This window comes from Phacochoerus africanus, chromosome 8 (assembly GCF_016906955.1).
Source record: "Phacochoerus africanus isolate WHEZ1 chromosome 8, ROS_Pafr_v1, whole genome shotgun sequence".
In the NCBI taxonomy this organism is placed as follows: domain Eukaryota; kingdom Metazoa; phylum Chordata; class Mammalia; order Artiodactyla; family Suidae; genus Phacochoerus; species Phacochoerus africanus.
Window position 1 is genome coordinate 19,422,720 of NC_062551.1, and position 23,999 is coordinate 19,446,718.

At 56.1% G+C, this 23,999-nt stretch overlaps 1 protein-coding gene across 9 annotated transcripts in view; it reads right to left on the minus strand.

Moving 5' to 3' along the window:
- The window catches only part of KIFC3 (kinesin family member C3), a 40,206-nt gene that overhangs the window by 6,621 nt on the left and 9,586 nt on the right, over positions 1 to 23,999 (minus strand). For 3 of the 9 annotated variants that reach the window (XM_047790213.1, XM_047790207.1, XM_047790209.1), the window contains 11 exons: positions 22,039 to 22,184; positions 18,238 to 18,376; positions 14,947 to 15,149; positions 6,119 to 6,184; positions 5,529 to 5,672; positions 5,160 to 5,399; positions 4,493 to 4,666; positions 3,620 to 3,767; positions 3,407 to 3,537; positions 1,567 to 1,678; positions 123 to 304 (listed from right to left, as the gene is read on the minus strand). In XM_047790213.1, the coding sequence (XP_047646169.1) occupies positions 123 to 304; positions 1,567 to 1,678; positions 3,407 to 3,537; positions 3,620 to 3,767; positions 4,493 to 4,666; positions 5,160 to 5,399; positions 5,529 to 5,672; positions 6,119 to 6,184; positions 14,947 to 15,149; positions 18,238 to 18,376; positions 22,039 to 22,184 (1,685 nt within the window). The remainder of the gene's footprint in view (positions 1 to 122; positions 305 to 1,566; positions 1,679 to 3,406; positions 3,538 to 3,619; positions 3,768 to 4,492; positions 4,667 to 5,159; positions 5,400 to 5,528; positions 5,673 to 6,118; positions 6,185 to 14,946; positions 15,150 to 18,237; positions 18,377 to 22,038; positions 22,185 to 23,999) is intronic. The other 6 variants (XM_047790211.1, XM_047790208.1, XM_047790212.1 and 3 more) reach the window with 3 other exon arrangements.

Consider the following 23,999-nt stretch of genomic DNA (forward strand, 5'->3'; position numbering starts at 1 on the left):
CTGTCTCCCCTCTCTTACGCTTCTTTTTGCCCAGCCCCCACCACCTCTCCCTCTGCAGGTGGGGTGACTATCTCCCCCTCCCTCCACTGCTCTGTCTCTCCCCGCCGCACGGCCACACTCACGTCCTGCTGTGAGGCCCGCGGGGAGAAGACCTTGTCCAGCTCGAAGGAGACAGGTTTTCCTTTGTGCAGCAAATGAATGATGGAGTCATCGTCGGGATCAAAGGTCACGGCATTGGTCGCCTCGGGTCCTTCCCCATCCTCTTTGGTGACTGGCCGGACACGGGCAATCACCCGGATGTTCCCTGGATTGGGTGGGGGAAGAGAGAGGGGTACAGGCCAGGTCGAGACCAGACTGCCTCTACACTGGTGCCCACCGCTGTCCAGAGCAGGCTAGGGGTTCAGGAGCTCCCGGCCTTCTAAGCAAGGCCCCACTAGGGCAAAGTGGCCCACAAAGCTGTTATCAGTCACTCACACTACAGTATGAATTCATTTATCAATACATTTTCTGGCTGAGCAAACCAGTTGAGGGTAGGAGCCTCACTTTGGGGCCATGGAAGGAAGGTCGGTTGTGGGGCTCAGACATTGCACCCAGTGTGGGTGGGATACAAAACGGACACTCTTTACACACCTGGACCTCAGTTTCCTTGTATACACAACAAGGAGCTTGGTCTATCACTCTAGAAAGGCACTGTGAATGCCAGGACAGGGCCTGTGCATCAGATGGGCAGACAAGGTAGAAGGTGGACAACTGGCACTACACTGAATGGGCATAGGCAACAGGGCAGGCACCGGGGTGTTTGAGGCACAGATCTGACCGTGTCACCCCCTTGCTAGGGTGAGATCCCAGAGCTACTGGAATGAAAATTCCACACAACAGCCAGCATGGCCCACCTTCCCTTCACCTCTCCACTCCAGCTCCCAGTCCAGGTCTCAGCCTTAGCTTGGCCTCCTCCTGGAAGCACCCCTCCCCCCAACACTCCCAACTGTCAGATATTCAGGGGCTCTCAGCCGCCCTCCCCAGCCTGGGTAAAGGGGCAGTGAGGGGGTTCCCTGGGTATTAATGATCACTGTGTGCTCCCGCAACTGAAGTGAGCACCATGAGGTCAGGGATGGGTTCTGCGGGCCCAGAGCACATCCTCAGGGTCTGGAATAGCACCTGGCCCTGAGCAGGTGCACCCTTGACCTCTGTGCAGTGAATGGGTGGCATCTCAAGCTTGACCAGGCCCTAGGTCAGAACAAGGGGCATTCCAGCACCCCCCCACACCCAGTACATCAATACTCCAGCGCTCAGCCACCCGGTAGCCTGCCAAGGGCCCTGGGGCAAAGGCTTCAGAGGTGGACAGGTCCGAGGTGGACCATTCGCTAGCCATGCCGTTTTGAGAAAATTCCCTGTGATGTCCCTGTGCCAGTTTCCTTGTGTACAAAGAGGGAATCACAAAAGCTCCTCAGGGATGCTCCAAGGAGTGGTGCTGGGGGCCATGGGGAAGGGTCACCTCCACTGATCATCTTGGAGGCAGGTCAGGGACCCCTGCACTAGGTCCCCCCTTGCCCACCCAGCAGTCACCTTTCAGCCGCACCAGCTCATTGTGGCACTTCTTGCGCAGCTGCAGCTCCCGGCGGTACTTGCGCAGCAGCTCCTGGTTGTTGCTGTTGACCTCCTCGATGGCCTGGCCGATCTGGTGGGGGATGCGCAGCGCCGTCAGGGGGCTGGCTCAGGGGTTTGGCCCCACCAGCTTCACCTGCCTGATAGGCTGCTCACTGCCTCCCACCCCGGGCTGAGTACTTGACATGTGCTGTCACACAGCACATTTCCCCAATTTCCCAATAACCCCTTGGGTAGGTAGTGCTTCCAGGCCCATTTTACAGAGGAAGAAACTGAGCCCCAGAAAGGCTAAGCCAATCTCAAGGTTGCTGTGCGGATGATGGGCAAAGAGCTGGGACTCAGCCCTCAACCTCACTCCACAGCACCAGCACTCGACTACGTGATTCGGCAGGACCCAAATCCCAGCTGTCCCCTCAGGATCTGGAGGACAGGAAGCAACTGGCTCAATGTCTTCGAGCCTCAATTTTCTCATCTGTCAAATGGGGATAACATCTAACTCATGGGTCTATAGGCGCTGGAAGGTAAAGATCTATCTCCAAGTTACATTTCACAGGGAAAAGAAACAAGATGCCGACCACACGTTCACCTGTACACACATGTATACACATACACACACGTCTACCTGTTCCCCTTTGCTGAGTGAAAAGAAAGTGCATATATACATATGCCTATGTCAGTAGTTTTCATCAGGCTCAGAACACCTTTCAGGGAAAATGCTGGGAGACAGGTGTCCTTTGGGGAGCAGGCTGGGTGGCAGAGAAAGGCCTTTCCCCTTTCCGTCTGATACCCTTCTGTGGGGGCTGTACTTTCAACAAGTCCGTGTATTACTGACATAATTTTTTAAAGGAGAACTATTTTCAATTCCCAAAATATATCAGTCTCTCTACCCCACAGAGCTGTCATACACATTCAAGGAGCTGACGGCTATAAAAGGCTCAGCACGTAGGAGGCACTTAAGAGACATTGGCTATTCTCATACTGCACAAGAACAGCTTGAGAAAATTAAGTCTAACAGATGTAAGACTATATGTAGCATACTTGAGATATAAAGATATGCATAGCACGTATGGGATACAGAGATACATGTGACAGGTTTGGTTCAAAGAGTCATGACAAGACAAATACCCAAAGACCTATGCCCCAACCAGGTTGCTGTTTTTTTGTGTGTTTTGTTTTTTCAATGGCCACGTCTGCAACATATGGAAGTTCCTAGGCCTGCGATTGAGTCCCAGCTGCACCTGTGACCTACTGCCACTGTTCTGGGCACCACAGGATCCTTCAACCTTTAACCCACTGTATGCCGGGCAGGGAATGGAACCTGAACCTCCACAGTGACCAGAGCTGATGGATTGGATTGGATGGTTGGATTCTTGCTTTTTTTTTTTTTTTTTTTTTTTTTTTTGCTTTTTAGGGCCACACCGGTGCCATATAGAGGTTTCCAGGCTAGGGGTCGAATCCGAGCTACAGTTGCTGGTCTCAGCCACGTCTGCAACCTACACCACAGCTCACAGCAATGCCAGATCCTTAACCCACTGAGTGAGGCCAGGAATCTAACCAGCATCCTCATAGATCCTAGTTGGATTCATTTCTCCTGAGCCACCACAGGAACTCCTGCAGCTGGATCCTTAACCCACTGAGCCACAGCAGGAACGCCTAGACTGTTTCAAATGGTCTGAGGATGTGCAGAGGGGAGCTACTGCCTGGGGCTTCTCTAAGTTTGGAAGGGAGCACTGGGTGGATGCTGCGTCCCACCAGGGGCTCCAGAGCCTCTCTTGGCCCCACCACCACAGCCCCCACTCACCTCGGCCTTGACGCTCTTGAGCGCCTCCTGCAGCAGCAGTGGGAAGCCGCGTACCTGGCGCTTCAGTCCATTGTAGTCGTTGGTCAGGGTCCGTAGTGCTGGCTGCAATGTCAGCAGGTTGGTCCGGACACCTATGGGGATACGAGGGGTGTGCGGCAGACAGGGCGAAGGGCCGTGGTGTGGGACTGGCTAAGGTGCCGCCGACCGGCTCACCTGCCAGATTCTCGTGCACGGCCTTCATCTCCACCTGGGCTCTGGCAAAGGCCTCCTCGATGGCCCGGTTCTTGTCCTCCTCCAGGGACTGCAACTCCTCCAGCATCTGCCCATGCGCCCGCTCCAGCTCCGACTCGTACATGGCAATCTGAGGCCAGGGTGGGAAGCTCAGTGCTGCCAGCCCAGGAAGGGAGGAAGCACCACCCCTCACACACAGACATGCACACACAGGTGGGGCAGGGTGGCATCTCACCCAGAAGGGGCTGGGCGCTCCATGCAGCTAGTTCCTGACCTAGCCCAGCATCACCTGGGTCCCAGCCCGTAACAGATCAGGCCCCAGGACAGTAAGGCAGAGCATTTGTTATATATATATTTTTTTAATTTTTTTTTTTTTTTTTTTTGGCCACCCAGCAGCATATGGGCAGGCCAGGGATCAGATCTGAGCCACAGTTGTGACCTAAGCTGCAGCTGCCACAATGCCGCTACTTAACCCACTGTGCCGGCTGGGGATTGAACCTATGTCCCAACACTCTCAATACACCACCGAGCCTGTTGAGACACAGCGGGAACTCCATTTGTTATGAAACTGACTAGAGCACCCTTCTAAGAGTGTGTGACAGGCCCTGAGCGAATCTTGTGATTAGGTCAAGCCCCACTGGGAGGTGGGTTCCATGATCAGATCATTTTGTAGATATGGAAACAAAAACCTGCCCTTGGGCACAAAGCCAGCAGGGAAAGGAGGGACTGAATCTTGGGTGTGTCAGACCCCAAGTGCTGGGCTGCTGCACTGCGCCGAAGGCCAGCCTGTGGCAATGGGTGGGGCACACACATGCTGCCCAGATAGACCAGTGCCCCCTTGCACGTGCCACACACCTGTGCCCGGAGCTGTGCAGTCAGCTGATGCGAGCTCTGCAGCTGCTGTTCCATCTCCTTCAGCACCTGCCTCTGCATGGCCACCTGCTCCTGCAGGTGCTGGTTCCGGGCCTGGGACTCATTGAGGGCCTGCTTGGTCTTGGACGACTCCACCTCCACTGTCTTGATGACATACTGTGAGGGGAGGGAGGGACAGGTGCATGGAGGTGAGTGGGTGCCTTGACCTCACCCTGGGCCCCTGAGGGGAACTTCAGGAACATCTGATCAACAGCACGCAGAAATAAACTAGAGCAGCCACGAGGTCTTAACTCTCCAGAGTGCTGCAAGGGCCTCCTGGAATCTGCTCACCTTCATGAGCCCACCACGAGCCTGGCTATGGCCCAAGACTGGGCACAGAACAGTCAAGAAGGGCAAAGACAAGGGCAAATCTAGTGATGCATGGTGTCCGTGGCTGTCACACAGCAGGCATCTCAAGCATCAGTTGCTGGATGCCTACATGGGCCTGGCCCTGGACCAAAGCAGGAGAAGGCACAAGGCTGACTGCAGACCTGGAAGGATTCCTTCAACCACTCGCACCTGCTTTTTCTCCAAGACAAGTCCCTCCAACATCTGGCCCATCCAAGACTCCAGGGACCATAGCCGAGGTGGATTCAGGCCCCCAGCTCACCTTGATGGGTGGCGACTGGGCCCGCAGACTGGCGATGGTCTCATGGCTGTCGCGCAGGCGCCGGCTGAGCCGCTCCTCCTCCTGTGCCTTCTCGGCCAGGCAGTCCTTCAGCCGCAGCTCCACCTCAGCCAGCCGGTCGGTCTTCTGCTGCACCTCCAGGTTCAACTCCGAAAGCATGCCTTTGTTCTCTGCCACCTCCAGCTGGAGCTGGGACAGCTTGTCACGGAGCTGGGCACTCTCCTGCAGGCAGACGGCCGGGAGGCACGGGGGCCAGGACGGGTATGAGACCAGCGGGCAGGAGTCAGCGTGAGGAACTGGGGTGACTGCTGGGAATCGAGCCCCCTAGGGCCACCCTGGTCCTGGGCCCACCTGGCTGTGCTCGCAGCCCTCACAGGGGGCTGCCGGCCTGGCCCGCAGCTCCTGCAGCTCTGCCTCGCAGCGCCTCATCTCCTGCCTCAGTCGCTCATTCTCCACCATCAGCAGGTCCCGGTGCTTCTCCAAATCGGTGCCTCCCTGCAGAGAGACCGAGCCGAGGGGGGGTATGTGTCAAGGGCAGATGTGGTGGCAGGGGGAGGATGGAGTGGGGAGGCTGAGTGGGCAGGCGAAAGGGGAGAGGTGGGGACAGAGAAAGGAGAAAAGAGAAAGAAAGGCCAGTGATGGGAGAAGGGAGAAGGGGCCCCATGGGAGACAAAGATAAAGACAGGAGAAAGAAAGAGATGGAGCCGGTGGTGAAGCAGGAACTGCTCCCAGCGGCGCCCCACCCCTGCCATTCTATTTTCCTGCGTGTGAAAGTAACAAGGAAAGTCACATTTATACACAGAGTTCACACTCCTGCTTTACGTCAGCAAATGAGAATTAACCTCCCTCCCCTTGTGGGTCACACGACCTCGTGGGCTCAGCATACACGGAGCCCTCCCAATCCCGCCGGGTCCCCATTAGGATGGCGCCGTCCAGCTCACCAGCTCTGATCGAAGGCGGTTCACTTCCTGGGCCTGGCTTATGAGCTTCTCCTTCAGGTGTTCGACCTGCCAGCACAAAGCGGGGGCACGATGAGCCTGGCTCCTCTCCTCCAGCCCACGCCCAGGCCTGGCGCCCAACCCCACGGCCCCAGCCCTCCCTGATGTGTTCAAGCATCAGGCTGCACACGAACTACAGGTGCAAGGCACCTGGTTGGGTTCTGACAGCTCTCAGCACCCGCGCCCATCCCAGGACCAGCCAGCCTGGGCTCTCCGGAGAGTCTGGGGAGCAACTGCAGCAGAGGTGACCCCTGGGCCCATGCCAGGGTGACTCACTGGCAGTCTCAGGAGGCTGACCCTCAGGGCACCCACCTTGCCCAGGCCCGTACCTACTTCTGTATTTGTAACTTTATATTCTTTTTTCTTAAAAGGACCTCCAAATGATATAAACTCTAGGCACCAAAAAAACCTGGACCAGTCATTGACCAGCTCCTAGAATTTTCCATGTTGAGTGGTTCCTGGTGAGTTTGTCTATGGAGATGGGCCTGCCAGTGACCAGGGCACACCCAGGGCCTGTGCCCACCCCAGCTCCCAGTCTGCCTTCCTGGAGAGCTGTGGCTCATGGAGTCTGTCAGCCAGAGAAGGGGTGTGCACCCCTCCAGGAGGCAAAGGTGCCCTGGCTCGGCTGGAGCGCAGGGCAGAGAAACCAGCCTGAGACAGCAGGATCCCGTGACAGCTGGCTGCCCTCCCTGCAGCCCTAGACCCTGGTTCCACATTGGCCCACCTCCAGGGACCTCTCCCCGGAAATAACCCCAAATGTGGACCAAGACTTTGGCACCAGTGTTCACGGGAGCATGTTTAGGTTTTTTTTTTTAGTTGTAGAACATTCTGTGATGATCACATGTATGTTGGGAAAGAGACAGTGAGAGTCAGACTCACTCCATGGAGGGTAAGGAGGTACGATTTACATAAGCAGCCTCAAAACATTGGGTTCTTATTACTAAACATCAGGAGAGAAACCCACAGCCTACAGGGGCCACCAGCCAGGTAAGGCAGGTGACAAGCAGTGCAGGACTAGACATCAAGATCCACCTGAAGGAGGCAGCAGACTACAGCTGGTGAGGAGGACGGGGTGAGCAGGAAACAAAGGCTCAGCATCGCCAAATTTCTGATCTTTCAAGAGAAGTCAGGAGTTCCCGTTGTGGTGCAGTGGTAACAAACCCAACTAGTATCCGTGAGGATGTGGGTTTGATCCCTGGCCCTGCTCAAGTGGGTTAAAGATCTGGCATTGCTGTGGCTGCGGTGTAGGCTGGCAGCTACAGCTCCGATTCGACCCCTCGCCTGGGAACGTCCACATACCACAAGTACGGCCTGAAAAAAGAAAAGATTAAAAAGAGGGGGGCGGGATTTTCTGACTAGTGTCCACAAGGACGCAGGTTCGATCCCTGGCCTTGCTCAGTGGGTTAAGGATTGGCATTGACGTGAACTGTGATGTAGGTTGCAGACGTGGCTTGGATCCTGCATTGCTGTGGCTGTGGCATAGGCCAGCAGCTACAGCTCTGATTTGAGCCCTAGCCTGGGAACCTCCATATGCCATGGGTGCAGCCATAAAAAGTTTAAAAAAAAAAAAAAGAGAGAGAGAGAAAGAGAGGGAGGAGTTCCCGTTGTGGCTCAGCGGTTAACGAACCTGACTAACATCCATGAGAACGCAGGTTCGATCCCTGGCCTTGCTCAGTGGGTTAAGGATCTGGCGTTGCTGTGGCTGTGGTGTAGGCCGGTTCCAATTTGACCCCTAGCCTGGGAACCTCCATATGCCGCCAGTGTGGGCCTAAAAAAAAAACAAAAGAAGAGAGAGAGAGAAGCCAGACATTGGGGTTCCCACAGCATGTGTGCACTGTCTGTGGCTGTGATGTCATCACGAGTCTGTGGGCATCACGAGCTTGCAGCCTACCGCCTCCCAGGGCTGGTGAAGGCAGATGAACAACAGTCAGCCTCTGCTTCTCTGAGCAAAGCCGGGGGTGGAAGTGGCTCCACCCTACCTCCAAGGGAAAGGCCAGTGATGCCAGCTCACTCAGAGCTGGGGAGGCGGGTTTCAAGACACAAGACCCAGAGGGGCAACCAAGACCCCACCTGGCAGTCCAAGGCCTCCTTGTGGACAAGCAGGTGACCCCAAGGACTGCACATGAGAATGTCACCTCTGTCACCTCCACCAGCACATTCCCTGCTAGCAATGTGCTGGACGTGGACCAAGCCAGGCAGCAAACCTCATGCCAGGTCTCTGCCCACTCCAACACCCTCTTCGGTTAAGAGCCTGGTACATGGGGTGCTCAGGTCCTTCGCCCCAGAGGGGAGTGAGGGACAGTTTGAAGAGGGCAGCCTCTCATTCCTGTGTCATGAAATTGGGAATAACTTGAATGCCCAACATGAGGGGAACAGCTAAGTGCATTACGGTACATGCGCTCATAGACTATTATGTAGTCACCACACGTAGGTTTATCAGGAGTTTTCAATGATACGGGAAAAGGCTCCTCAACACCTTAAGTCAAAACAATCCAAAAACTGCCTACGCAATACAAAAAAGTAGAGGCCTCTGGACTGTACAATTGTGGGACAAGTTCTCTGCACTTTCAGAAATTTTGGGGCCTTAAAGAATATGTATTCCTCCTGCACCGCGCCCCCCGCCCCTGAACAGGTAGGGTCTAGCTCCTTTTGAAAGATAGGGGTCCCCTGCCTCCCTTCCCTGCCTCAGAAGTCACCCGGGGAAGATCCACCTGCACCGAGCGGGTGCGCCGGACGGGCTGCTTCCTCAGCCCGGGGCTGGGGGTGCTCTGTCCCCACCGCCACCACCACCGCACTCAGACTCGATGCAGCCGGAGTGGGGTTTTCCAGTGTTTCCTTGGGGGTCAGGATGCCTGCCTGCCGCCTGCCTGCGGCCCAGTGCCTCTTCTCTTCTTACATCACAATCGGAACTCTGGGTGCTCCTGGTCTCTGGAATCTCAGAGCAGCACCCCAAAAGGTGGCAAACGGGGCAGGCTCGGGGCTGGGGGGATGAGGAATAGGCCGTGAAAGACCCCTTTTGTCAGAGATGCTGGACACTCAGTCATCTCCCGGCTTGTCTCAGGCAGTGGGGGACACCCGTCACTGCGGTAGGGGGCGGCCGTGCCCTGGCCAGCGGCTCCATCCAGGGCTAGGAAACAAGGATGTGTGCCACCCAGGACGGGACCCTTGCTCCCCACCCAGAGGGGTCGACACTGGGAGGCTTGCAGGGAAAAGGGGGGGGCAAAGGAGACAGACCACAGACGGGAGGCAGGCTCAGAGCAGAGAGGGGGAGCTGAGGGGCAACCCGACCAGAAAGCAGGGCTTTCCATGCGAGGGAGCCCCTGTGGGCACCCCTTCCCCAGCACAGCCCTGAGGCAGCCAAGGTGCTTGCTTCTCACCAGCTCCGCGGGAGGTGACAGCACACCTAGACCCTCGATGGGCACTTGAAGTAATAGCGAGAGGACCACACACACTCCCAAGTGCAAAGAGCCAGGCCCAGGGGGAAGCAGGCTCCTGACAGGCTGCAGTGACGGCCCCCAGGACAGCACGAGGTCAACCCGGGCTGGGTTTGTGCACCAGCCCTCCCCAGGCTCCTGGTCAGCCAGGGAAACTGAGCCTCGGGCATGGTGCTGGGGGGCTCCAGGGGAGAGGGAGCTGGGCCTCTGTGCTGACCTGACACAAACCCAGAGCTACATCTCCCGACAGAAGGAGCTCAGCAGCACAGGCTGGGGGCCGCCGGCGTAGCCTGTGTCTGCCCAGCTGCCTCCTCTCGACGCAGACAACCTGCTGATTATCTCCCCACCTCCCGCCAGGCTGGGCCTCCATCATCAGCTGTCCTCTGGGAGTGAGGGCTCTCCCAGCTGCAAGACCAAGGCGCTGCTGGGCCGGGGAAGCTGAGGGCCTGGGATCCAGAAGGCCCCAAGCAAACAGCCCAGAGATCCCAGGGGCAGCCCAGGAAGCACCCCATCCTGTCCCCAACACATGCCCGCTCCTGGGAGACCTGGTTCCTGGCCACCTCCACGTGTGACCACTGGCTACGGCCATCCGGCCCTGCCTCCACCACTACGTCGCCACATCTGAAGGGACACTGGGGACGTGGATTCTCAGGCCAGAAAGTCCAGGTTTCTCACACACACATCACCCCGTCTGCCGGACAGCCTTGGATGGGTCTCGATCCCACCACGGCTCTCCACGGCCCTAGCTTCCTCCAGGACATCTTGCAGATGAAGTGAGATTAAATGAAATAATCTCCCTGTAAAGGGCTTAGGACGGGGCCCAGCATGTAGTAAGTTCTATGATTAAAATGAACATCCAAGAAGGCAGGGATAATTGTCTGCTGGGTGATGATGTACTCCCGGTGCCTGGAACAGCACCTGGCACATAGTAGGTAATCAGTAAGCACACGTAGAAAGAGTGCTCAATGCGGGGAGTGCCCGTCGTGGCTCAGTAGTTAATGAATCTGACTAGGAACCATGAGGTTATGGGTTTGATCCCTGGACCTTGTTCAGTGGGTTAAGGATCCGGCGTTGCCGTGAGCTGTGGTGTAGGTTGCAGACGCGGCTCGGATACCGCGTTGCTGTGGCTCTGGCGTAGGCTGGTAGCTACAGCTCCGATTCGACTCCTAGCCTGGGAAGCTTCATATGCCATGGGAGCGGCCCTAGAAATGTCAAAAAAAAAAAAAAATAATAAGAGTGCTCAATGCATGGGGGCGGGGAGAAGCAGCGACTATGGGTGGGTGAGTCGTAAGGCAGGGCGTGGGCAGCAGAGGTGGTGGAGGCTGAGGGCGCCGAAGGAGGCTCACTTATGCCCAAGGCGTGGAGGCCGCTGCTCCAGGGGCAAGAGGGGAGAGGGGAGCCTGAGGCCACCAGGACGTGGTCTGGGGCTGTTGTTTCCAAGGTCAAGGAGGGTCATCCAGACTAGTCACAGCCTTCCTAGGTCACTAGACCAAGACCAGTGGCCTTGATGCTCCGGGTCAGCTGGGGGCCCCAGCACTGAGGACTCTGACCTGAGTGCTCCCACCGGGAGCATGGTGTGCTCCCAGGAAATAGAAACATCTCCATGTGACAGATCGTGGGGATGCCTGAAAAGACTCCCCAAGCCCTTGCAAGCCCAGGTCCCAACAGGGATGACGGCAGCTCTGTCTACGAATTCAGCTTTACCAGTGGGCTGGGGGGGGGGGGCTTCATAAGATCATCGCTTTGAAGGCCACAGTCCTGTGCGATACATCCTATTAGTGTCCCCGTTTTACAGGAAGAAAAACTGAAGTTCCAAGATATTAAGCCTTGGTTAAGCAAACTGTTCAAGGTCACCTGACCACTAAGTGGTGGACTGGAACACTTGCAGAGCCCTCAATCTTTTTTTTTTTTTTTGCTTTTTAGGGCCGCACTCGTGGCATATAGAGGTTCCCAAGCCAGGGGTCGAATCGGAGCTACAGCAGCCAGCCTACACCACAGCCAGAGCAACACCAGATCCAAGCTGCGTGTGCAACCTACACCACAGCTCTCAGCAATGCCGGATCTTTAAGGAGCAAGGCCAGGGATCAGACCCACATCCTCATGGATCCTAGTAGGGTTCATTAACCACTGAGCCACGGCAGGAACTAGAGCCCTGAGTCTTAACCCCTAGGTTACACAGCCTTCCAGGAAGAGCCACATGGGAAAGCTAGTTGCGTTCAGAAGGTGAGTGTGGACAGGCTGGGGACAAGGAGGCACCAGGAAAAGGAGGTGGCGAGAACCCCACAGCAGGCTTTTCTTCGAGCAGCAACATACGGAAGATCAGGAAGGTGAATCTGTCTCGAACCACAGTGAGGCTGACAGGAGAACAGAACGCACAGAAATGACACCTCACGAGGCACAGCACTTTACAGTTTCCCATTTGTTTTTCTGTCCAGTCTCAGAATCGATCTGCCCAATAGCCAGGAAGCGACAGAGATAGTAAATGAAGGCTCAGAGAAGAAGCGACTCACAGCAGCTGCACAGCTCACATGATTCCACAGCCAAAGCTCTTCCCAGTAAGGATGATGGTGGTAGCACGACCAACACTGGGTCATCTCACCAGGCACGGTTATTAGGTCCATTTTACAGGTGAGGAAACTGAGGCGCAGAGTGGTAGTTAACCAGCCCCAGGTCACACAGCTACCTGAGTCGTGCCAAAGTCAGGATTCGAACCCAACTCCAGGCCCAGGTGGTTGGCCATAGATCCCCAGGGTTAGACTCTCCAAAGAGTGGCTCGGAGACCTCGAGCTTCACATGTATCTCCTGAGAAGACCTTCTCAGAAGAGGGCTGGCAGTCAGAAATTTCAGGAATAAAACATGAGCAACGACCAGGAACCATTCTAAATTCTCCAAATCATCCAGAGGAGGAGGGGCTGGGGGGCCAGGGACACCTGGAGAGCTGGGGCTCAGAGACACCAAAAGGGCTGAGATGCTTGACCTCCAACTTCCCCTCTAGAAAGCAAGTCAATTTTGTTTTGTTGTTAAACAACAAAAAGATTTCTTAAAATTTTGTTTGAAGTCACAGAAGGCCACATATGGTTATTTCATTTATATAAAATGTTCAGAAAAGGTAAATTCATATGAACAGAAAGCAGAGTAGTGGTTGCCAGGGGCTGGGGGTGGAGGGGAAACTGGGGAGAGATCTGATAGGACTTCGTAGGTTGATAAAAGTATGATTAGACAGTGGTGATGGCCACATACCATCTTAATGTACTTAAGATTGTAAGTTGTACACCTTAAAGGCGTGAATTTTATGGCAGGTGCAATATCTCTCCGTCAAGTTCTTTTTTTTTCTTTTTGTCTTTTTGCCTTTTCTAGGGCTATACCTGCAGCATGTGGAGGTTCCCAGGCTATGGGTTGAATTGGAGCTACGGCTGCCAGCCTACACCACAGCCATAGCAATGCGGGATCCAAGCTGCTTCTGTGACCTACACCACAGCTCACGGCAACGCCGGATCCTTAACCCAATGAACAAGGCCAGGGATCGAACCCGAAACCCCATGGTTCCTAGTTGGATTCGTTAACCACTGAGCCACGACGGCAACTCCTCAGTCAATTTCCTTAAAAAAACCAAACGTGATTCAAAAGTGAAGTGCCTGGACAATCCAAACCACAGAGGGTCAGGCAAGGAAGAGCTCACCACAGGCCAGACCTGCAGAGGCCAGACCACGGAGGTCCAGACACAGCCGCACAGGGCAGCGCTTCATGCCACGTTCCGGCTGCACCAGCCTTAGTTCCCCCGATGCCCATCTTGCTCCTCCTGCCACAGTCTCTTTGCACGGACTGTTCCCTCAGCTCAGGAAGCAGGCATTTCCTCTGCCCTGTGCCAGACCTCAACTCCAGCGCTGCTTTCTCAGGGAGCCTAACCCTGATGTCCCCTGAGAGGTCCTGATCTCCCTGACAAAGGCCCCTGGCACAAGCCCTCATTGCACTCCAAGCTTTAACTAGGTGCAGGTAACAAATGTCTGTCCTCCCCCAGACTGCAGTCTCCACAGGCCAGGGCACGCCTGTCCACCTGGGCACCCCCTGCTCAGCTGGCGCCTGTTCGTACCAGGCACTCAGCAGACACCTGAAGCAAGAAGGCAGGCAGATAGTGCAGGAGGCAGCAGTGAAACGAAGCCAGGGTCAGATGCCCTGAGGCGGCGGCCCACCCAGCTCAGCAAAGGACAGCGGTCAGAACTAATAGTTTGCTCTCTTTTTTTTTTTTGCTTTTTAGGGCCACGTCCATGGCATATGGAGGTTCCCAGGCTAGGGGTGAAATCCGAGCTGTAGTCCATGGCCTATGTCACAGTCACAGCCAGATCTGAGCCACATCTGCGACCTACACCACAGCTCACGGCAATGCCAGATCCTTAACCCACTGAGCAAGGCCAGGGATCGAACCTGCGTCCTCATGGATACTAGTCGGATTCGTTTCCACTGAGCCATGATGGGAACTCCAGGACAGAGAGTTCTTGAGCACACTCATATAATCTGGAAAAATGCTGCATATGAAAATAATCTGCTACCCCTGGAACTGAGGACAAGTCACGGTATTCAGGGCTGTTCCCTCAGGGAGCAGGTCCATGTGCTGGGTAATCACAGAGAAAGAGCAGGGCCTCACCCGAAGACAGAGACGGCAGAGCTTTCCACGGGGAGCCCCGGGCCAAGAGCTCGGGGATGGGCTCCAGGGACGTGGGGAAGTGGGGAGGGCCAGACACAGGCACGAGACAGACGCCGACAATTACAGGGGGGAGCTGAGCCCCAGGCAAGGGGCCTTGGGGCCCAGGCGGCGGAGAAAGGAGAGAATGAGTTTGCCCCGCGTGCGGTGGAAGGCCAGGGCTCAGCCCACAGGGACTGTGGGGTCCCCAGGGTCCTCCTAGCTGGCATAAACCTCGGGCTTTCCCTTCTCTCACTTGTACACCCGCCAGCCTCTCACTTCTTGCCAGTGTCCTGTGGGGTGACCCCTGCAATGAGCTTTGTCCACCTGGCTGGCCCAGCCCGGGCACCTCGGAAGATGAGGGGGACTCAGAGCAGGGACAGCCCTGCGCCTTCCTATTCCACTCACGTCTACACATGCTGCCTGGCACTTCTCGAGTCCTGGCCCCTGGGAACCACGAGGAATGAGGCAGAGGGATGGCCAGGAAGGAAGGCGCAGGCCTCTGATTCTCACCACCTCGCCCTCTTGTGCATTCCCACGCCAGGAGAGGGGGCTCCATCTGTCCATTATGCCAGTGGCCTGGTGGTGCCCTGGGCAATGCCCTCTGACCTGCTCCTCGGTGGGCAGTGGCCTCTGCCCGTCCCATCCTCCCCAGGTACCTGGTTCTGCAGCTGGGTGGATGTGGCTTGCTGATCACTGTCTCGGACAGCCAGCCTCTCCCGTAGGGCCACCAGCTCCTCCTGCAGCTGGGCTTTCTCCTCCTGCAGCTGGGACATGGCCTCCACCATCCTATGCACCATGGGGGCCGCACCCGGCGGCCCTGACAGGCTTGAGCACCTCCCGCTGCCAAAGAGCCGCCCACCTATGAGCAAAGTAGCGGCCGATCAGCAGGGCAGCAGGGGTCCCGGCCTGGCCAAGGAGACGGGGCCCATCACGGCAGGGCGGCCCATGGGGACGGGGAGGGGATACAAGCAGAGAGGCCAAGGGAGTTGGGCAGGGGCTGGGGGTGGCAGCAGCATGGGTTTGCTGGGGGCTAGAATTGCCTGGACCAGAACTTAGGAAAGCAACTTCCACCCCCAAAGCCTGTGCTCTGGGTCTGATGGGTGATACCCTCTCCTTACCCAGCCTGCAAGCACTGGCAGCTGAGAAAGACATGTCTCTGGCAACGGCTGTTTTCTCCCCAGAAAACACTATCCTTCAGGGAATATGAGATCTTTAAGCCCCAAACACTCTCCAGAGTACAGAAGACAGGCTGGAGCTCCCCGGCCTGGCCCCTGCCTTCTGCAGGGAGTGCTCACTTGCACACAGAGAGGGAGCACACGGAGGTGAGCATGTGCAGGGGGCACACAGATCAGGACACGGGGACAGATGCACATGGGCAAGAACAGTCAGGGGTGCTCCCGGGTGGACCCCCGTGCTCGCTGGGACAAAGCACAGGGACGGCACAGGCACAAGGAAGAGAGAAATAGCAGGCTGGGCAGGGCCTCAGCCTGAGTCCTCCTCCTCCCACAGCCTTCCACGGTCCTTTCACCAGGAACGGGAGTGACACAGACGGATGGACAGAAGGACAGAGATATAGAAGCAAGGCCTGTGACCTGCTAAAGGGGCCTGGGAGGCTTGTCACAGCTTGCTTTGGTGGCACCGAGGATGGCCACAGCCTTGCAGGTGACAGGTCGCAAGGAGGAGGGGTAGCAGGGCAGCGGAAAGGCTGGAAGGGCAGGGAGCTGCCCCTCCGCTCAGGAAGCCCAATCCGGGCCCTGGCCAATGCCCAAAGCAGGACCTGGTGTCCAAGAGTGAAGCATGAAAAGTGGCATCTGTTGGCTGTGAGCCGCCACCTGACCTCAGAACACCCTGGCATCTGGGTTCCCTACAACTAGGTCCCTGACTGGCCGGGACTGGGGTGGGGGTGGGGAATCCCAGACTCTGGGAATGAAGGCACACACACCTAAAGTCACACAACCCAGGGCTTCCCATCAATGGCTCAGCGGAAACTAATCTGACTAGTATTCATGAGGACACAGGTTCGATCCCTGGCCTCGCTCAGTGGGTTAAGGATCCAGCATTGCCGTGAGCTGTGGTGTAGGCCGGCAGCTGTAGCTCCGATTTGACCTCTAGCCTGGGAACCTCCGTATGCCACGAGTGCGGCCCTAAAAAGATAAAAAAATAAAAAATAAGTTAAAAAAACATAAAGTCACACATGCCAGCTTCCACCCACAGGGAGACAGCAAGTGTGCTCCCGGAGACAGCAGAGAAGCCAAAACAGCAGCTTGACTTTCAGACTTGGCTGTTGTGGGAGTGCACACGGAGCTGACTCCAGGCTGGTCAGGACATCTCAGCACCGGCCCGGGAGAAGCTGCCTCCACTCTGAAGGGAGCAGGCCCAGCACACACACGCTGCCTTCTCTCTTCCTCCCAGCCCCGAGGGATGGCTGCCTCAAGGCCCTCTCTAGGAACAGGGGCCATCCCTGGTTGGCTAGGGGCCCTGGCCGTGCGGCCTGCATGTGACCCAGCATGCATGTCACACAGAGTTGGCCAAGCTTCTGCTGTCTGTTCTAGAGAGAGCGAGGGCAGACGGATGCTTCCAGGCCCGCACACGGGGCTGCCATGGGCAGCATGTGACCAGCACAGCCCTCTGCCCTTTGCAGGCAGCCGTGGTGTGGCAGGAAATGCTCTGGACTCCAGGTCCAAGAGCTGGTTCTGCCACTTCCGAGACCCGTGGGAGGGCCCCTCCAGAGTTTTCCTTTGTGAAATGGGGACAGCGGTCTTTGTCCAAAGAGGCAACCTTGGGCAAGAGCCTGGAACCCAAGGGGGATGGGCAGGTGTGAGTGTCACCCATCAGGACACGGAAGAGCCCTTCTTGCCTGGGACACTGCTCATCTCACCCTCAGAGCCCACAGCCAGGGGAGCCCACCCCCACCTCGGCACAGTGCCCCTGGGCCAGGAAGCCAAAAGAGCACTGGCTGGGGGAGAAAGGACTGGAAGAAGCTGAGGGAGGTCAGCAGACTAGGGAGAGGTGAGATCAAAGGGGTTCATAAGGGCAGGGACCTGGGGGGAACCTTAGCACTGTCACAGGAGATTGGCTGCCAGGGTGTGTTTTCAGAAGAGAGTGTGTTTCAGAGACCCTGCCTGGGCACTGCCAAGGACATGCAGACGCAGGGGGGTCCAGTCCTGGCCCCACTGACAAGAACCAGATCTCTGCAATGGCTGGATGATGCCCCCGCTTCCAAGGCCTGTCTGTCCACACCCCGGCCAGACCCCAACACCCGCCCTGAATGAGGGCCAGGCCCTGACAGGTGAAAGCAACTCTGGAACAACCGCAGAGAAGGGAGTGACTCCATCTGCGCAAGTTCAGACACACAAATCAACTTCTGGAGGGAGAAGGAGGGAAACAGGAGCAGCTCCCCCCACCCCCCACCACCCCACTCTCAGCCCTTCCCTGGGGCCCCCCACTGAGGATGCCCCTTCCCATAACTGCTGGACTCAGGCTTCTGGCTGGGGATCCCACAAAGGGGGCCCACAGAATCTTCCAGAACCTTATGGGAGAAGAGTAGAGCCACCAGCTCCTCTTTCCTGGCCTCGAGGCAGCAGAGTGAAGCTCTGTCCTAGGGCTTCTGGGCCCCGGATGGACCCACGGATACAAGAGGGGGGAATCGGGCCTCGCTCAGCAGGTGGTGGCGTCTCTGAGGCTACCACCCTCGCCCTGCTTTTGCCGGGCGCTGGGGCAAAGACAAAAAGCAGGGAAATTCAACCCCAGCCCATGCTGGCCAAAGCTGCTTATCACCGGGTGGCGTCCAGTGGCGCTGGGAAGGAGAGTGTCCCTGGAGTGGGGACGGGCAGGCTGGGGTCTCTGAGTCCCAGGCGAGGAGGACACTGTGTGCAGACGAGAGCCTCCCCTCCGGCACCAGCTCTAGGAGCCGGGGCTGATCCAGGTCGCGGGCAGACTTCCTTTACCTGTTTTCTCTACATTCATGGCGCCACCAGCTTCCTGGGCCTCCCGGTCCCGCTTGGGGGCCGGCACCTGCCTCTTCGGGAGTTTCTCTTCTTTCATCCCCTGACTCTTGCTCTCGCACCCCTTGTCCTGCAGGGCCTGCTGCCAAGACATAATCAGAATCCTCACGTGAAGGGGACTGCAGTGGCGAGGGGACCCCCCTCGAGCCTAAGGATGGGGTGCTCCTGGAGCTGGTGAGGACCCCAGACTCCATCCCTCACCGTGGGTGGATGGGGACCACAAGGCCCAGCATCTGAAAGAAAACATGACCAGATCTCACAGCGAGAGGGGGGCAGCGTGTTCTCCTGGCCCCGGTCGGCAGCCAGCCCTCCCCACCAGCAAAGAAGGTTCTGGGGCACCTAGAAATCTTCAGGTGAAGCCCACACGGCCAACCCGTGAGGCCCGAGTCTCCAGGGCCGTGGCCGGCTCACTTTCGGTGCACAGTCCCGCCACCCACAGGCCCCCGCAGCCCCACCAGGCACACGGCAACACCCCCAGTGATGTCAGCTGCCCCCACCTTCAAGATGCCACTAGCCTGGGACTGCCACGGTAGTGGCAGAGGGCACACAGGTCCACACGAGCAGGGAAGGCTGTGGCCCACCCCCTGGCATGGCTGAGACCACAGACCTTGTCTCCTGGTCAAGGAAGAACCAAGGCAAAGACGACTGAGATTGAACAGACTAGTAAACTGGTGGGGTGGGAGGTGGAGGGGCAGAAAGAGTCGTTCATGCAGAGAAAAATCACTTGCAACTCACACGGAAAGACGCCTCAGGCAAGCAGCAGAACCCTATGTAAAGTGTGATCCTATTGAAGGATGATGGAAATAAAAGAAGTCTTTGCCCCCCAAAATCTGGCGGAAATATACATGGGTTTCCTGAGAGGTCGGGTGAGGTACAGGGGCTATGAGGAGAAACACACATCATGTAAACTTTGGGGGGGAATAAAAAGAAACTTAACTGAGAGAAAGTGGGAAGAAGGGAAAGGCTTTATGTTTCAGGTGGAACCTTTGTGCATCTGCATTTTTAACTCTGTAAGCATCCAGGGTGTTCTGTTTTGTTAGCTTTGATAACAGAAGCTCTGGGGGAAGAGAGATTACAGACACTGTGTGTGTGTGTGTGTCTTTGTGCCCAGCGTATTCAAAACAAAAAGAACAAATACTATGTTTAAAAAAGGATCAAAGCCCACAGTCCAGAAAGGCCTGGGTGTGAAGCCTGCCTCAGGTGAGCTTTATGACCCTGGGCAAGTTACTTCCCGTCTCTGAAGCTTCATGTACCCATTCTTAAGACAGAAACCCCACTTTCCTTTTGAGAAGGGAGGGTGGTGAGCACGTCTCTTGAATTGAGGAAAATTCCCGCCGACTTAATTTTGTCTCCACCCTTGGACCAACTGCCACAGCAGCACGAGCAGCCTTGTCATTGGTGGCGGCGACGGCAGCAGCTGGAAGTTTCCATTTGCTGTCCAGAGCAAAGGTTACACTATTTCTGGCCTGTTGGCCAAGCCGCAGGAAGAGCAGACAGGCCCCCAGGGGGTTGGGAATTTCGGCAGCCTCCTAAGAAAACATCTCAGGTTTTAACTGCTTGAGAGGCTGGCAGGGGTGGTCACCAAGCCCACCGGGTCGCCACATTGCGCCTGAGTCCCTACTTCAGCCTCACATCCCAGGCCTCGAAGCCCCTGGCCACATAATGAGCTTCGTCGGGCCCCGAAGGACATGAATGTGGAAGCTGGTTGCTGGCGGGAGCTTCTTAGATCCTCAGCAGATCTGCTGACCCTAAGACTCAGCGGCAACCACAACCTAACACCCATAATCAAAATTCAAGAACAGAGCCACCGCCCAACTCAAGGCTGCCGGTTTCTAACCACCTCCCGATTTAACTACCAATGGCTTAGGGCAGATAAAAAATGGGCTCTCCAGTTTCTTTAACCGCTCCAGCACCAGACCTGCTTTTCTCGCGGAACTTAGAGATAAAAGAAGGGCCATTCGGGTTGGTTTCCAGATAAAACCACACGAGAAGGGCTGAGAAACACCCCGAAGCCCAAGATTGTCCCTGAAGCCATACACAGGGTCCATGTTCAGATCAGGGCTTGGGGCCACAGGAGGGAGGATGTGCTCGAAGGGCACATATTTCCCATGCCCCAGCCTGCCCTCCTTTTGCACACAGAGGGGGACCCTCTCATGCAGTCTTTTTTTTTGGGGGGGGGGGGAGCATCGCCCTCCGATAACCCTGGTCCTTCACCCTCTGCCACTACGTCAACGGCCCTTGCCCGGTTTGCACATATATTTGTGATCACTTGATAACTCCTGGCCTCTGCGAGACTGTCACGTCTATCCCGCTTCTTTGCTGTGTACCAGCACCTAGCACAGAGTAGGCACTTCATACATATCGTAACAAATGCATTCGTTTAAAAAGGTGCCTGTGCTGTACTGAAATGGCTCACAGCTCTAGCCGCATGAATGCATAGCTATTTGTTTAAGGAGCTCGTTGCTATCAGAAATAATACAGAAGATCAGTTAGAGAAAACCTACAGTGGAATATTATACAGCAGTTGAAAAGGATAAAAGTAGTTCTCTACATATTGACAGACATGAAGAAATCACCAAAATTTACTGTTGAGGAAGAAAGCTAGTAACAGAATAGAAGATTTAAAAAAAAAGAGAAAAAGAATAAAAGGCTTATAATCAAGTGGTTGTGTAGGAAAGATAAATAAACATCAAGCTCTTTTCGGGGGTGGGGACCGCAGTCACAGCATAGGGAGGTTCCCAGGCTAGGGGTCGAGTCAGAGCTACAGCTGCTGGCCCACGCCACAGCCACAGAAACAGGGGAGCTGAGCTGCACCTGCGACCTACATACACCACAGCTCATGGCAACACAGGGTCCTGGACCCACTGAGTGAGGCCGGGGATCGAACCCTGGTCCTCGAGGATACTAGTTGGGTTCATTTCTGCTGTGCCACAATGGGAACTCCAAAACCAAACTCTTAGTAGTGGATTTCTGAAAGATACAGGACTAAAGGAGGCATTCAGTTTCTAAATATTACATCCCAGCCCTGTGTGACTCCTTTATACCCTATAAAGCCAGTCACATTTAGGAGTTTGGATCCCAGCTTGCTGTGTTACCAGTAGCAAGTTACTTAACCTCTCTGAGCCCCCTTTACTTCATCCATAAAACTCCCGTAAAACACGAACTGCGTCTTGGACTGATGTGCCTCTGATGGAGTCGGTGTTCAATAAAGAGTAGCTACTCTTATTGCTGTCATGACGGACTAGCTCTACCACCAAATACTACACGTATAGATGTAAAGTTTGTCTTTTGAACGTCACCTAATAATTGACTTGCTGCGAAAATGGCAAGAGAAAAGAATCCAAGTTTTGCCAGAGTCCTCCATCTAGCTTTAGATTTTCACTTGAAACCAGCAAATCTAAGTATTGCCCCATGGACTCCTATGCCCCAGAGACAACAAAGAGCCCCCCTAAAAACCTGCCTGTCTTCCTAACACCTTCTCCATGAAGGCCCCGCATTTCCCACTTTAATGCTTCAGCCAGGGTGCGGCTGGAAAGCTGCTGTCATCTCCCGTGAGATTTCCTCCAAGATAAGCTAATAAAGCAACCTGCCCCATCGACGCAGGCTCAGGGCAGATGCGCTGTAAGCAGCTGGGCCGAGAAGCACAAGGCAGGTCCCCAGCTCTCCCTCAGTGCTTCCCTCTGCCCAAGCTCAGAGGGCCAAGCGTGAGCCCTGGTGTTTCTGCCGGCTTCTGCCAGGGCTTACCTGCAGGGTCAGGTAGAGCCTGTGGGGGCTCCCGGGGCCAGCCCAGTCCACGCTGACGGCTCGGCACTGAGCTAGGGCTGGGCGAGCTGCACTTCGGATGCTGGAGTCCTCTTCGGTGCTGCCAGCAGGGGTGTCTTTGCCACGCCCTGTCCCAGGACAGAGGAAGGAGACAGGTGAGAGAGACGCTTGACACTGGCTGGAGCCGCCTGGCTGGGGACCGACCACTGGCCAGGGCCACAGCTGAGCTCCACTTTCACACAACACGGGGCCGGCCTGGGCGAGGCCGGGAGGGACTCATACGCCCTCCTGTGCCTGCCCTACTAGGAGGGGAGGCCTGGCACCAGGCAGGAGCTGCACTCCTTCCTAAGCCCAAATCGCCCCAGGATCCTCTGCAAGAGGTCACCCAAGACCCCTCCCTCCACAGTGGCCTCTGGGGCTGGCACCGGCCCATGAGCACCCTCTGCAGATGGTAGCAGAAGGAAGCTGACACACCCGGGCTGCGCTAATCTTCACAGGAGGTGCACCCTGGGGCCCCGGCTTCATTCCCAAGACTGCCTCTAGGTGGCAAGTTCTCCCCAGGCTTCAGAAAGACCCACCCCCAAGCTGCGTGGCCTCAGCCCCTCGGCCTCCAGAAGCTCATTCAGGATCAGCTAAAGTGCATCCCGTAGAGCCTCTAAGCCACCTGGATGGAGGGGAGAGTTGGATGGGGGCGACAGCAACACACCCTCCACCTCCCCCAACCCTCCACCACAGCCTGTGGGGCCAGATGGGGTGGGAGAGGGGACTGGCCTCACGGGGCAAGCTGCAGAGCCACCACCCTGGGGTGTAATCACATCCTGAATGCCAGCATGGGGCCGAGTGCTTTCCGGGCCTTATTGCCCTCCTTGAGCCTCAGTTTCCCTGTCAAGACAATGGGCATAAGGAACCAACCTCACAGTCCTGTGGCGAGGGTGACACACGTAAAGTGCTCACCCAGAAAGCGGCCACCCATTCAGGTTGACAGCTCCTCCCAACAACTCTGAGAGGCAGGAACCAGAGGCCCAGAAGGGTCAACACGCAGGGGCATAGGGAGCCAGTGTTCCAGTGCCCTCTGTGTGCCTGCCCTTCTCAAGGCAGCAATAAGAGATGGGTGGGGGTAGAGGGGCCCGGGGGACCACACAGGCTGAGACTCTGCCGGGTGGTGGGCACCCTGCTTAGCATTTCACACTCAGGATCTCACTGGACCTTTGTCTTCAATTCTAAAAGTGGCTAGAAGTCTGTATGGTCCTATAATCCTCATAATACTCAGTTAACAGACTACTCTGCACACACATAAGGCCGGAAGCAGCTATAGAAAATGTTCAGGGACAAGCTTATAGGCGACTTTTGTTTTCTTTTTTATACTTTTCTGTGTTTTGGCTTTTTGTTTTTAGTTCTCTGAGAGCACTTGCTTTTGTTTTTTTCACCTCCTTTCTTTTTCTTCTTTCTTTCTTTTCTTTGCTTAAACCAGAAAAGCACTACTACTCATTCATAGTACATTTTTAATCCTTTGGACAACCTTGTTGGGTAAGGACCATCCACAGCCCCTTCCAGACCACTGGGGCTACCTGACCCCAAAGCCCAAGCTTTTCCCGGAGGCCTCCAGGGTCATCCCAGCCTCACTGTCCCCTGCAGAGAGACTCTGGAGGGCAACATTCTGGCTGCCGCCAATGGCACAAGTGTGGTGGCAAAGAGGGACCGGAGTTTGCTGTGTGTCCTCTCGGGACCTCTGTTCTCCCCTGTCTGCACCAAGGGGACCTGATGGCCCTGGAGGGACTCTGCTAGCTCAGACAGCTGGCCAATCTAACCCTTCTCCCCATAGCCCAGGAACAGACAGACACTAACCCCTAAGGGTATCTTGCCTGAAGACCCCTCTCCACCCAAACTTCCAGAAAGACCTGCCCAAGCGGAGGTTGGCAGACAGGGGGCAGCTCTCCAGACTT